The sequence below is a fragment of the Bison bison genome, unplaced genomic scaffold (genome assembly GCF_000754665.1).
Source record: "Bison bison bison isolate TAMUID 2011002044 unplaced genomic scaffold, Bison_UMD1.0 scf7180017864097, whole genome shotgun sequence".
Lineage (NCBI taxonomy): Eukaryota > Metazoa > Chordata > Mammalia > Artiodactyla > Bovidae > Bison > Bison bison.
Genome location: NW_011494669.1, coordinates 988,104 through 1,003,313, shown reverse-complemented (window position 1 = coordinate 1,003,313; position 15,210 = coordinate 988,104). Strand labels below are relative to the sequence as shown.

The 15,210-nt window shown below is 37.3% G+C and overlaps 1 protein-coding gene across 1 annotated transcript; it reads right to left on the bottom strand.

Moving 5' to 3' along the window:
- Positions 1–737: 737 nt before the first annotated feature.
- Positions 738–14,773, bottom strand: LIPF (lipase, gastric). The gene is made up of 10 exons (XM_010838488.1): positions 14,710–14,773; positions 11,916–12,024; positions 11,583–11,700; positions 10,636–10,834; positions 9,428–9,537; positions 6,475–6,611; positions 4,451–4,597; positions 3,203–3,274; positions 2,712–2,783; positions 738–1,106 (listed from the first exon to the last, which is right to left on the bottom strand). Exons 2-10 carry the CDS (start codon positions 12,015–12,017, stop codon positions 870–872), a joined length of 1,194 nt encoding a protein of 397 aa, XP_010836790.1. The 5' UTR covers positions 12,018–12,024; positions 14,710–14,773; the 3' UTR covers positions 738–869.
- Between the last annotated feature and the right edge of the window lie 437 nt (positions 14,774–15,210).

Genomic DNA, 15,210 nt, shown 5'->3' with positions numbered 1-15,210 from the left:
ATCACAACACAGTTCAGATATATTGGTCTTCCTGTGAGTTATACACAGAATATGAATACATACTTGTAACCCCAAAATAAATTAGACCAAATTTTGGAAGGGGATGTGAGCAACAATATGATGGTGCAAAGTAAGATGTATGTATGAGGCACAACTCAGGGAGGGTCTCTACTCAAGGCATCTGGGCAGTAGAGCCTAGGGATGGTGCTAAATATCCCAGAATGCCCAGGACAATAAAAAGAAATCTGTCCCAAAATGTCAACAATATTGAGGGTAAGAAATCCTTTACCTCCCAACTTCCTGAACTCAGGTTGCCAGTTGCTTCCTAACCTACTTGTGTTTTTTTCTCCCTAGAAAGGGAAAGTGAACTGACCTCAAGTCAACTTACAGTCTATTTTGCCCTTTCATGGAGTGTAACAGTCAAAAGAGCAAGTGATAGCCCCACTGCACAAATGAAGAGACTAAGCTTTAGCAACAGAAGATGATAGAAAACAATCTACTCAATCTCCAAGCGTACCGAAGAGGCATCAGTAGTCAACCCCAGGACTGTCTCTTGGCAACACTCATGATTCAAGGCTCATTGTCTACCTGGAGTTTAGAAGAAACCTGAATGGGAGGATTGGAAGAGAAGTTTCACCTCTCTGAGTTCACGGTCTCTCGAGAGTTTCTAGATACATTTCCAAGGGAAAAAATAATTTTAAAGCATTTTTTTTCAATTAAAAATGACCAATGAAAAGTTTGTTGATGCTAATATATTTTGAAAGTCAACATTACAGAAAGAAGCATTGCATTTCAAACAGTACAGAAATCATGTAAGCGAGAAGAAACTATTTTGGAAAAAGTAAATGAAAAATTCTCTAAATCCAGAACTACTTTTTGTCTTCGGCCATCAAAGAAACAATTTCATTGTAAACTTCTTGAGGTGCATCCATTGCCCAGATAAAGTCCAAGTGATTGTAATTTGGAATTTCCTTGTGGTAAATGAGATTAGAGAGTTTTGAAAGCAGAAGGTCAACATCCTGAGGGTCAGCCAACAGGTCATTGTCAGCACTCCATACTGCAATTGGGACATTCATGGTTGTTAAATTGTAGATGGGAGGTGTGGGCTAAAACACAAGAGGAAAAGAATCAGAATTTTCATAAGTAAATTCACTTTAAACTCAATACTTATTCAGTGGGTAAATCAGATATCACTTAAAAATTGAGATAATTTATAAATAACATTATATTTGTTGCAGGTGCACAGCAATGATTCCACACGTCTACACTGTGAAATGATGACAACAAAAAATCTAGTTAACATCTAACACCGTGTGTGGTTTTATAAAGATATATGTATATATATAATTATATATACTATATACATATATATATAGAGAGAGAGAGAGAGAGAGTGGGAGAGAGAGAAAGAGAGAGAACTTTTAAGATTTACTGTCTTGGCAAGTTTCAAACGTACAGTGCAATATTAGTAACTGTAGTCTCCACACTGTAATTGCATCTCCAGGTCTTACTCATTTTATGACTGGAAGTTCATACCTTTTGACCACCTTCATCCATTTTGCCCATGTCTCTAGCAACCACCAATCTGTTTTTTGTATCTATTAATTCCAGATTTTTCATGTTTTAGATTCCACGTTTAAGTGAGATCATATAATATTTATCTGTGTATGAATAACTTATTTCATTTAGCATAATATTGTCAAGGTCCATCGTTGTTACAAGTGGCATGACTCAGTTTCATAATTAAATCTTAAGAATTTAAAGGCTCTAAAGGTATAAGCTTCTCAAAATGGGCTGAGTCATTTATGTTTACTTTGTCTGACTTCCTAGTATAGTCATTGGAAAGGTAGTCAGTTTGTTAAATGAGTTGTATTTTAAATACTTGCCTGATTTTTACTAAATATAGGTTCAAATTCTTAGAAAATCTATCAGTAGCCCCATTTCCTGTTTTGACAAAAATCACCATTCGCACAGATTTTAAAGGCAGACCAATGGGACAAGAAAATCACTACTAATTTTCCCACTGTTCACAGAGAATTTTGTTAGTTTTTAAAGATGATATTCTCAAGAATTCTGATTTAATACATTAAAATTTCTTTACCCTTATGTCATAGCCAATTCACAAAGAAATGTTTTATTATATGTATTTTTCATAATATTTTAATACTTTATTATGCTCCTTTATATGTTGGACAGAAGGGAAAAGTGTGGAGAATGCCCATGAGAATAAATCCACTTTTCTTCACTCATATGCCAATGTTAGAAGTGTTTTCCAGGACCAGCTTCTGGATCTTAAATCATCATCACTTCCCCAGTTAGCTGACACCATCCTGAGTTGTGTTTGGCTTGGTTGCAGGGAGCATGGAGTTGGGAGTGGGTGTTTCACCCGCTTCCCCGCCCAGGATGGAGTCTCTGGTTACTAGTGTTAAGAGCCCAGGACAAAGACAGCATCTGAGGTGCTGCTGGTTTCCGATTCTTCCCCAGAGCCTTCACGTTCTAGTGTCTGTGCTCATTCACCTGCCCTCAAAGTACCACACAACTGCAGTAAGAAACTTCCAGAACTTATCACCCCTGGTGGCATTAGACAGACTTCTGAGGTCTGGACAACAACTTGACTTTGGAAAATACATGTAAAGTTATTGCAATTTCATCTTTAACTTTTCATATCTTTGTCTTTCAAAATGTGAATAACTACTACTTAAGATGCTTACCTGATGATAATGCATTAGGTTCTGATATGGGGCTCCCCAGTCAAAAGCTTGGAATTTCCCAGACTTAACAGCCTAATGGAGAGAAATTAAAAACACTAAGAAATTTTAAAAAGTTACTTGGCTGTGTGGATAATAACATACCAACATTTCCAAGTAGTTTACTTTTAATTTAAATATTATTTATTTTTTTCTCATTCCAAGAATGAAGACTATTAATTCTAGAGAACAATTTATTCAAGTTTAAATGCAGCTCTCCTTTAAATAATTTTTCTTGCCACTCAAGTCGTGAAAACCATTTATTTCTTGCTACCCAAAACTCCCATAGGTGCTTTTATAGGATTTTCATTCACATGGATTGATAATTTCACCTGGTAGTCCCAGGCCAGAAAAATTCCCTGCTAGGAACCTTTGAGAGACTATTTTAAGACTTTGCTTTAGGTAAATTGGTGATGGTTGAGGCCCACAATAGTTTTAACAGCTTGAAATGATACCTGTCTCCAGTGGAGGGTGTTTTGAACAGAAGTTCCTGCTGGATTATGTGCTATATACACATCTAAGCGACTCTAGAAAGCAAGCACATAAGCACACACACACACTTAGATATACGTTCAGTTTCTTGAAAACACCTAAGACTTAAATTTTTCTGATCCATATCAAGTTTTACCAGCAGCATTACTGGCAGGATATGAGCAAAAGAGTTGTACATCACTTTATGACTTGCAAACTCTGATTATATGGGCTAATTTCAAGGATGTATAGCTAAACTAAACAATTTTGAGTGAGAAGAGTTGTCAATGTATAATATAAAACATGAAAAATACGATATACTTTGAGCTAGATTGTTTTGTTCTATGATCTACATATGTTGGGGCTTCCCGGGTGGCGCTAATGGTAAAGAATCTGCCTGTCAGTGCAGGAGACACAAGACACAGATTCAATCCCTGGGTCAGGAAGATCCCCTGGGGTACAAAGTGGCAACCCACTCCAGTATTCTTGCCTGGGAGATTCTATGGACAGAGGAACCTGGTTGGCTACAGTCCATGGGACTGCAAAGAATCAGACATGTCTGAGCACAGTACATACTTTACATATGTTAGCTCACTTAATCTTCACAATGACTCATTTCATGGATAAGGAATCAAAATGAAGGAGTTCAAGTGTGTTGCAAAGGTAGGATCTGAATTATGCTTTTAACCTGAATCCATATTTTTAACTTCTTTGCAATACTGCATTATGTTTTTAAGCATCCACTTGGTGCAAAGCAAATGAAATAGAAGGTAAAGAGTATGGACAAGATCTTACATAAAGAGTTGCTCTGAAAGAAGTTTTGGAAAGTTTATAGGGTTGACTATCGGCATTAAAATATTTTAAATAATATTCATCCAACATCTAGACGTATTTTTCCTACAGAGGAACTTGACAACGTGGTTCCATACCTCACCTCACAGAATTTAAATGTCACAACGATTTTCAGGTGATCAGAAGTGAGTGGCGAGTTTTCTGTTTTTATTTTTTCTACAAGCTGTTTACTTCAGAGCACAATGAGGTTATGGAAGGGACCTGGAGGCAACGAAACTAGGAGCCATGACTTGTGACTTCTCTTGGGCTTATCTGCATATTGGACAGAATTTTGAAGTGACTCCTGGTTCTAATAAAGTACCATTCCTAAGTGATGATAAGACAAGGAATTAAGAGTGTTGCTCAAAATAATCAGAATAGAAATTTCAGGGCATACAAACCATGTTGAAGTTTTTATTGTCAACTCCAGTAATGGCAAACAAGGCATTCTTACAAAGGACATCCAGTGTCTCACGGGAGCACATTTCAACACCAAGAAATTGTTCCAAAAAAGTGTGTGGGTAGAACATTTTGTCACCAAATATAATCTGAAAAACAAAAGCATCATTACAGATTTGCAAATAACAAGCTGCAGAAAAGACTTCTTAATTTGTATAGTTTACTGACAGAATATACATTATAATGTCTGTTTCAGTATTTCTATATGTTGTCTTAGGAAGTTTAAATACTTTCTCTCACTGAATCCCAATGATAAAGATGTGGAATGGGCAGGGCAGATATGAATACCAGGTATTTTTTGTTGCATTGAGAACTGTACTGGCTGATGAAAATTGTAATGTGTAAAGAGGTACAGTCTAGTTAGGGTAATAGGAGCTATGGGATTAAATCATAAAACAACACTGTAGAATATCAAAAGTAAGTTCCAAGATGTGTGGTTTCAGCAATAAATGACAAAAAATCAGCAGGGAAAAGGATGACTTCAAGCCATATTTTCATGAAAACGTTAAAAAGACAAAGAGGTTTGGTAGCTTAATAATTGAAAGGACTCACCCTCATTATTCTTGAGGAAGGTTGACACTTGGTTACCCCCATTTTATTTTATTCATTTTTTATTGAAGTATAGTTGACTTACAATATAATATTAGTTTCAGTTATACAACTTAGTGACTCCATATTTTCAAAATTACACACAAAGTTTCAAAATTATACACATGCAAAGCTATTATAAAGTATTGACCATTTTCTCTTTGCTGGACATTTTATCCATGTGACTTATTTATTTATTACTGGTAGTTTGTACTCTGTCATCCCCATTTTATACAGGAGAACAGAAAGCTAATAAATAGTCAGGATCTGGTCTAGTGAGAACTGGATTGCAGCTAGAATCCTGATCCAAGCCTCAAGGTTCAGACTTAAGGTCTAATACTATCTTTTTTTAAACCCCTCTCTACACTGCCTGTCAGAAATTCTGAATACAAGTAAAAAATAAACATGTTCTGAATCAGTGCAGCCTGTAAATATATTCAGGGTCATCACACAATTTTACATTTTGAGTAAAAGTTTTACAAATATAGTTGCAGGTAAAAATCTTTTAGGTTTTAGACACCTGTGTTAGTTTAGTGAGAAAAAAATGAACAGCACACACCTGAGTGAAAATAAAAAATGAACAGCACACAACCATAGAAGACAATGAGAGCATTAAATTTTGTAGCCTGAGGCAAACTGTTCTCCTAATGGAATGTACGTGTGTGTGTGTGTGTGTGTGTGTGTGTGTGTGTGTGTGTTGGTTTCAGTGGGTGGGAGAAGTTGGTGATTAAACTTTGGATAAAGGAAAGATTATTAAATCCCTAACATATATGCCTACATAATATCTACAGTTTATTGAAATCTATTCTACTGCCCTATGAAAGCCCTATTTAAAGAGTAAAGACCTCTGAGGAATAAGACTTGGAAAGCCAAGGGTATTTGATGAGGGCTCTCCAAGTTCTTGCTTTACTTCACCACTATCTTACCCTTTCTCTCCTTTTCCTTTCCCTTCCCTTTCTTTCCTGTTCTTCCTCTTCCCACTTTTCATGGACTAGGTAGTATTTTATTAATAAAATACTAGGAAGTATTTTATTTGATTCTTTTGTGTTGCTTTTAGCTCCTCTTCCCCATGCTGAGGGTGGAAACATAGCCTTGAAGACTTGTGTGGATACTTGGTAAAGAAACATCCATGAAGGAGCAAAAACACTCCCAGGTGTTGCTAGCACACAAAGAAATGGAGAATTAAAAAAAGTGGGGATCTCTTAAACTATAATGGGGATTCGAACATGGTGAGTGCTATTCAAAATATAATATAAACACATTCGTTTCCATTCTTGGATTTAAACATGATTGTCCACCAGATTTTTTTTCTCTTTCTATCACTTTGAAATCCACAAACAATTCAATATCTTAGATCCGGGTAAAGGGAAACACATACCTTGAAGAGGAAGTGAGGAATAAGTGCAAGTTTGTTAAACAGGCTCTTGGTGTACTTCACTGTGGCAACTGGGGCTAATGCATAGAAGACTTTGATTTTTTCAGCCAACGTGGGATTGGTAGAAAAGGCGATAAAACCTGAAACAGAACAAGGAATATGTGTAAAGGTAGGGGGGTGTGTGTGTGTGTGTGTATGAGCTTTACAAGTAGGACATCATTACTTTGGACTTACTAAGGGACAACCTGAAATCAACAAAATGGTCAGATTTTAGTATATTTTATTTTCGTAGAGTCTCTGGGGACATGAGGTTTGCTATTGTTGTTTAGTTGCTAACTCGTGTCTGACTCTTGCGACCCCATATACTGGAGCCCAGCAGGCTCCTCTGTCCATGGGACTTCCCTAGCAAGAATACTGGAGTGGGCTGCCATTTCCTTCTCCATGGGATTTTCCCAACCCAGGGATCTAACTCACATCTCCCATTTGGCAGGCAGATTTTTTACCACTGAGCTACCTGGGAAGCCCTGGACATGAGGTTAGAACTTTCAAAAGTTACATTTAACTCTTTTATCTGACTTTTGAAAACAAGCCAACTTTAGAATAATCACGTGGTAATAAAAGTATTATAACTTATATTACAACAGGTTTGGTTCAGTTTAAATTTATCTCATCTCATAAAAATGAGATAATTAACATTTAACATGAATAAGGTATATGAGTGGAAAGGTTAAAGCACAAATTTGAACTGTTGTTGAAACAGAGTTTGAAACTTAGTTCTGTGGTTTATTAGCTTTGTGACCTTGGAAAAGAGACCTAAATTCTAAAAGTTTTAGTTTCCTCATCTAAAAATAGGTATAATAATGAATACTTCCTTAGGTTGTTTAGGAAATAATTAAGTTGAATCGTGTAAAATATTTACCAGGAACTAGTCACATAGTAATGCCTAATAAATGAGTGGCTGAGATAATTCCAATATTTGTATACAATATTTTCAGCCCCTATCACTTTTAATTGTTTTCATGAACAGTACCATATAAATAGACTGGGTTCTAATCAAACAATTATTAACTTAAATTCTTTACAGTTGAATTTCATAGGACAATCTCTCCTTACTGTTAGTAATGACATGTTGACTAGACTTAGGAGCAGCTTGAAACAAAACTTTTCAGATTTGTGCAAAACTTAAATAAAGCAAAAAAAAAAAAAACTTTTCAGGTTTATGCAACTCAGAAATACCAGCCTGACCCCACTGGAAGAAGAACATTCTTTCCAATAGCACTGTGTTGATTAAGGAGTTCTTTATCTGGCTTCCTAACTCTGAAGATAAGAGCCAGCAGGTCACCCAGAGCACGCAGGAATCATTCGCAAGGAGAGTCAGTCTCCTCCTGCTAGAGTATTAGTAGCAGCATTACTGACACTGAGTGGGAGTCAGTAGGTCCACATAGGGTCGGACAGGTAATTTCTCAAAACAAGCTTAATCCCATTGTAGATGCAGTTCCATCAAGGATACTTCACTAAACTTCATGTACACAGCAGATTGACTGGTAGATATAAAATAGAAGGTGGAAACAACTTCCTGAAATTTATGAGTATGGTGACACAATGACAAACTGTCGACTGGTGAGTAAGAAGAATGGAAATGTTCAAAATTTAAATAGTCAAACGACCAGTAGCTTGGAGTGATTTTCTTTCAGGACAAGCGGTTCTATTTACCTCAATAAATCTTAAGGACATTTCTGCATTTCAGCTAAGTGCAATAATTGTATAACCCTGTATCATTGAGAAAAGGTTAAGTTTGTTCAACATGTTCTGTAATAAAGCATAGGAGTCAGTCATAAGCACCCCTCTGACGCTCCCCAATCTGACTCCATGATTTATTTTTCTCTTCATAGAAAATGCTACCATTATCTAGCATCGTATGTATTTACTTATCATTTTCTCTGCCTCCACCTGCTAGAGTATTTGTAGTAAAAAGACAGAGATTTTAAACTATTCACTTTTTTGCTGTAACCTTAGGATATCTTATATGAGACCCATAAATAGGATTGACTGAATGAAATAAACTGAGACCAGAGACCATGTGGTACAAAGTTTCAGAGCATTGGTTTGGATGTCAGATTTCTGGACCTGGCATCTGAGCTACCCTACTTATAATAACTATGTTATCTTACACAAGCTATTTCTTCACCCACTATTTGCTTGCCTATTTTTGGGCTCCAAAATCACTGCAGATGTTGATTGCAGCCATGAAATTAAAAGACGCTTACTCCTTGGAAGGAAAGTTATGACCAACCTAGATAGCATATTCAAAACAGAGATATTACTTTGCCAACAAAGGTCCATCTAGTCAAGGCTATGGTTATTCCAGTGGTCATGTATGGATGTGAGAATTGGACTGTGAAGAAAGCTGAGCACCGAAGAATTGATGTGGTGTTGGAGAAGACTCTTGAGAGTCCCTTGGACTGCAAGGAGATCCAACCAGTGCATCCTAAAGGAGATCAGTCCTGGGTGTTCATTGGAAGGACTGATGGTGAGACTGAAACTCCAATACTTTGGCCACCTCATGTGAAGAGTTAACTCGTTGGAAAAGACCCTGATGCTGGGAGGGATTGGAGGCAGGAGGAGAAGGGGATGACAGAGAATGAGATGGCTGGATGGCATCACTGACTCGATGGACATGGGTTTGAGTGAACTCCGGGAGTTGGTGATGGACAGGGAGGCCTGGCGTGCTGTGATTCATGGGGTCACAGAGAGTCGGACACGACTGAGTGACTGAACTGAACTGAACTGATACATACAATGGGAATAATAATGGTCTTATATCAGTGGGCTGTTGTAGGCATTGCATTATATAATGAATGGAAAGCAATTAGCAAGCATGAAGACCAACATAACTGCACGACCACTGGTAAAGGATCTATACGAACTACACTATTTGCTAATTGCTTTTACCTACCAATGGTGGTGCCTTGGGAATGGCCAACATAGTGTAGCTTCTTCTGTCCTGTTCTCCTTAAGATGAAATCAATTGTAGATGGAAGGTCATATTCAGCCATTTCATCAAAGCTGTAAAAAAGACAAAATAAACTAAATACACATCTTTGTTATAATTTCTGTAAGTCAAACCTATTTAAGCTAAAGCTTCCTTTGAAAAATAGAAAACTGGATGCTCTAAATATTGCTGCTTATAGACTATTTGAGTGTCAGGGCTCTTTGGGGGTGACTTCTTTAAAGAGCTGACATTATTTCTAAAGCACAGCATGGTAGCTGCAATTTGATCCAATGTGAAACACCATAGTATTTGTAGTTGGGGACTACTTCCATCCCTGAGTCTGACTGTCAGATTTAATAATGATTTAATAATACACTAAATAATTGTATTTAGTGTTCCACTACCGTGAAATATGAATAATTTCTCTATTTTATTCTTTACAAGTCATCCAGAATAATTTTTTGAAAATGAGAACAGGCTATGCCCCTCCCTGTTAAAACTTTCCAGAGGCTTCTTACACTTGGAACGAGCTCCAAGGCCCTCATGGTGACCTACACTGCCCGCCCTGATCCGGGCTTGTCAGCATCTCTAGTTTCCTCTCCTCTTGGTCTTCCTCATCCTCACTACGCTTGGGACAGATGAGCTTCCTTTCAGTTCCTAGAATTTTTAGAGCGCTTTTGTTTCTCAGTTCCATCAACCAACTTCTCTTCTGTTCTCCACTTCCACTAGTAATTCCCAGAAGTAAGGCACCAGGAGGCCAGTAAGAGAAAATCTTTGATAATCTCTCCATGGTGTCTGAATTTCATTGTCTCCCCCTCCATTTCATTATTGCTGATGAGAGATGTTGTCCATGAACCCCAGCTGGGTTTAAATCCATGTGGATGTTCCTTTAGAAATTGCTGAGGGCAACAAATTTCCTTGCTTACTCATTTTGCTCAATCCTTGTGGAAAAGCAGATTCAGGGAATCTTGTAATAGTGGGCACTGGGATCACAGTTAGGAGGAAAACGACCCTTGGAATGAGGTATATTAAAAATCTAAGATAGATTACCATTAAAGGACTTCCTTCTCCTCCTACTTAAAGTGTGATTTGTTAAGATACGACTGGATTGAAAGCAGCGAATACTGATGACTTTTAACTCAATGTTTATTTTTAATTCTCCCTTTCTTTACCTGAAAGCCCAGAATTCCGGGGAGTCTGGTGAATAGTATAAATGTTCCTGGGCCCAGGTGTTTCCTCTGCTGTTCCCCAGCCACACGTCATAACCAGCATCTGCCAGGAGGAAGCCCAGGCTGTTCTTGGGCAGGTTGGAAATCCAGTTTGTGGCTGATCCAAGAAGACCATGCTGCAGAAACACAACAGGTCTCTGACCTAAAGAAGAAAATTATTCAAACCTTTATAAACTCACTCCTTATTCTTAGATAAACATGAATATAGGAAGACTATAATTAAATAAGTTTGCTTGGTGAGGTGAATATTTTTTAAATTGTTATCTTAATTGCCGTGATATTTTCTCAGATGACAAAATATGTGCACCTGTATACTTTAAATTGGGTGCAGTTGGTTGCATGCCAGTTAAACTCAAAAAGCTATTGAAAAATTATATTATAAAGAAATTCAGCATACTGTTAATTAAGTGGATTTGTTATTCAGGGACTCTGAGTTCCCACCCAGCACAACAAACTAAAATCGTGGGCCAGTGTGCTTCACATCATAGAAGCCAATGTAAATCTGGTGTCACTCAGACCCTCAGCTTAATCTCAGAAGTTCAAGGTGGTTCAAGGATTTTTTTTCCCTGTGAATAACTTAATCTCATGTTTTAGAATTAGAATAAATTTGACTGGAACGTATTTGATTCAAGATTCGAGACACTCATCTTTTCCCTCATTCCAGTCCCCCCAAGCTTCCCTGGTGACTCAGTGGTAAAGAATCTGCCTGCCAACACAGGAGGTGTGGGTTAAGTCCCTGGGTTGGGAAGAGCCCTTGAAGAAGGAAGTGGCAACACACATCAGTATTGTTGCCAGGATACTCCGTGGACAGAGGACCCGGGCAGGCTACAGTCCATGGGGCTGCAAAAGAGTGGAGCACAACTTAGTGAGTGAACAACAGCCAGTCCTACCTAAATGATTAGCATTATTCTTTCCATGAGGAATCCGATAGACCTGAAGGATATAACCATCCGCAGTTATAACTTTATGCATCTCACTTGGGTAGCCCCAGTAGGAAATCATCTGACTCTGAATGGAGGAAAAAAACAAAAATTAGCTTCATGAGTTTACTGGGCCATTTTTATGATTCTTATCATAAAACTTCTTATTGATTGTTAACATATATTATGTAAAGAAATATTTCAAACTTTATAATAAAATATATTTTAAAAGAATTAATGAGAGCAAATAGCATTAATATCTTTGGAAGTGTTTTTAAAATATTAGTGATATGAATAACTTACAACATTCATACTGGCTTCAGGGTTCTTAGCAATTTTTCCAAGGAAACAAAATGCATTTCCAGACATGTGGATGAAACACACTGTTACAAGTAGCCACCACATTTTCAACCTATTAGGGGAAAAAAGTTATTACATTATGTGGTAAATACTACTATATAACATGAAGTCATGATATTGAGCTGCCTTGCTCTTTTATTCACATATTTTTCACTTATTACCTTCTCTGTCATATCGTTCTCCTGTTTCTCATCACTTTGTCAATTAGAAGACTTTTATAACACTTCTGCTATTCTGGTAATTTATTCAATTATGTACATGATTCTAGTTCTCCAAAGGACCTTATATCAACCTACCCTTGTAGATATTTGCTATTTACCATCAGTTATGGTTTGAGTTGGTCTCCCACTGACACCCCCAAAATAGATATATTGAAGTCCTCAATATCTCTGAATGTCACTGCATTTGGAAGTAGAGTTATTACAGATGAAATTTAAGTTAAGATGAGGCCATCCAGGAGTCGGGTGAACCCTTAATCCCATATGAATGGTCTTCTTCTAAGAAGACGGCCATGTGAAGGCAGAGAGAATGGAAGCCAAGGGGCAAAAGAGATTACTGGCAAACTACCAAAACCTAGGAAGAGACATTGAAAGATTTCTTTATATGTTCCAGAAGGAGCATAGCCCTTCAAACACCTTGGTTTTAGATTCACAGATTCCACAAATGTAAGATAATAATTTTCTGCTATTTTAAGCAACCCGCTTGTAGTACTTTGCTCCAGCAGCCCTAAGAAAATGATATGCCATCTGTCAGAAAAGAGAGAGAAAGCTAACACTCAGAATGGTTGTCTTTCTTGAAACTGTAAATAAAACAAGGAAGTCTGTCTCTTTTGTATGTGAAAACTTGCTTTAATCCCCTCAAAATGGCAGACCAAATGTTACTCAAACATTGACAATACAGATAAATTTTTATATTATTGTTTTAAAACATCTGGATTCAAAGATGACCCACTTAATAGCTCTTTTGTTCACCCGCTGTATCTCACATGATAAATACGACAATCAATAACCACTGCTCTATTTTTAACTTCAGGTGTTCTGATTCCTCTCCATTCCTATTGCAAAGATCACCATCAACTCTTCCCCTTTCCTAATGAATACTTTTCCCAAGGGATGCCTGCACTAACATACCCCTGCTCCCACCCCTACCTTGCAAATGCTCCATTGTGTTCCATTTGCAACCATGTAATTTTTTCAGTTTCAGACTTAACATTTTCCCCTAGGCTCTGTTCAAATACATCATAGCCAAATATGGCTGTAGGTTTCCACAGCTGCAGTCTTCTGCTCTAAACTTGACATGATCATTTGACCAAGAAAAAAAAAAGAGTGGCCCAAGGAAAACATGAAGGAAGGGCATGTTCTCTGCCTTCAAGGAACTTACAACCTAGTGATAGTTCAGTGGTACTAACTCTTTCTACTTGCTCTCTTGCCTGTACTGCCCATGCATTTCTCAGTCCCTTTCACTTCAGGTCAACTCAGGGCTTGCTTGCTTGCTCTTAAAATCCCATAGGTAAACTAAGGGTTTAGACTTTGTCAAACAAAAGGATGGCTGAGTAACAAGGTAGCTACAGAGCATCCTGCTCAGACCTTGGCTCAATAAGCATTTGTTGCTCAATAAATGAAAATTAATCATACTATTAGCAGCACTTTTCAAACCTAACTTTTTGTTAGCTCCGTAAGTGACTTCTAATAAGTGGGATTCCCGTGTGGCTCTGCTAGTAAAGAATCTGCCTGTAATGGGGGGGACCTGGGTTCAGTCCCTGGGTTGGGAAGATCCCCTGGAGAATGGAAAGGCTACCCATTCCAGTATTCTGGCCTGAAGAATTCCATGGACTGTATAGCCCATGGGGTTGCAAAGAATCAGACACAACTGAGTGGCTTTCACTTATTAGAAGTCATATATGTACTAACAGCTAAAATAAAATTAAAAATGACTGACCTTACTATTTTTAAGAGCTACCTATGTCCCTTTATCTTTTATCAGAAATTAAAATAAATATTCTATCTCATTCACTACATGAATCTCTTCAAGGTTTATTAGGGTTATTTTTTCCTAAAGAAATTAATTTGTGTATGTTCTCTTGATCAAGGCTGTATAGAGCTCAATTCAAAGCTTCCAGGTTTTAATGGTAGAGGTAGCCTAGGAGAGAAGGCAGAGGGAAGGAAACAATTAGAGCTGAGAGGGAGAGAACCAAAGAGAAAGATGTCCATAGGATATCAAGACTGGTGACTGTGAGGAACCTAAGCTGGTCTTTTTTGATAGCTATAAGCACTAGACATTCCTTGAATATCATTTGAATTGCTAAAATAAGTGAGCTTTTCCAGAAGACCCCACAAACATTGTTAATAAAAACTGAATATTTTTCCAAACTCCTACTACATCTCATAGAGATTGTAAACAGAGTACCATTCTACCCATGTTGATTTGAAAATCAGTCAGGTTTTATTTCAAGTTAGAAACTGCACAGTGAGGAGATAGAGCCCAGTGGACATATGGCTTGTACCTGTTACACATTCAGAGCATTGCTTGTTCTTTCCTTTTCCCAAATCATTGAAATCAAGCCCCAAAGAAGGAGAAAAAGAAGAAATCTCCTAGAAAAAAACTATATACATATAATCAAGGTTTAAAAGTTCAATGGAAAATTATATTTTTTAAGGTAGAAATAAATTTCACACATAGATACATTACTTTTGAAGTATATTAAATAAACTTTATAACACCAGAGAGTCATACTCACTGTCACCAAAGTGAATGCCTTCTAGTTTCTTGAAGGTAAATGAAAAACCTAGCTCTCTTCGTCCTTCTTTCTCTTGCTATATGTCTCTCTCTATATATATAGATATAGTTATAGATAGGTGTACATGTGTATGTTTTGGGTGACCTTTCCCAAAAACGTACAGTCACTGCATTTCCAGTGAACTCCAATATTTGCCAAATAGCAAGTCAAATATTACATAAGCGGTAAACCCGCAAAAGGATATAGTTCGAAAACATCCTTAGAGATTCATTCTTCTTGATTTATCACCTGCTGAAATTCTGCCTCCTGCTTCCTTGTTCTTTTGGTTTTCTTAATCCTAGCAATTATCAAGTCTTCTCCCACACTTGGGTAGGAACACTTTAACTCATAAAGAATCACATATATATATTAAAACAAGTCAATATGTCCCCCTGGAATAATTTTCAAAATTTGAGAGCAAAATAATTTTTATCACAAGCTTTACATGGTTGCTTTGCCTAA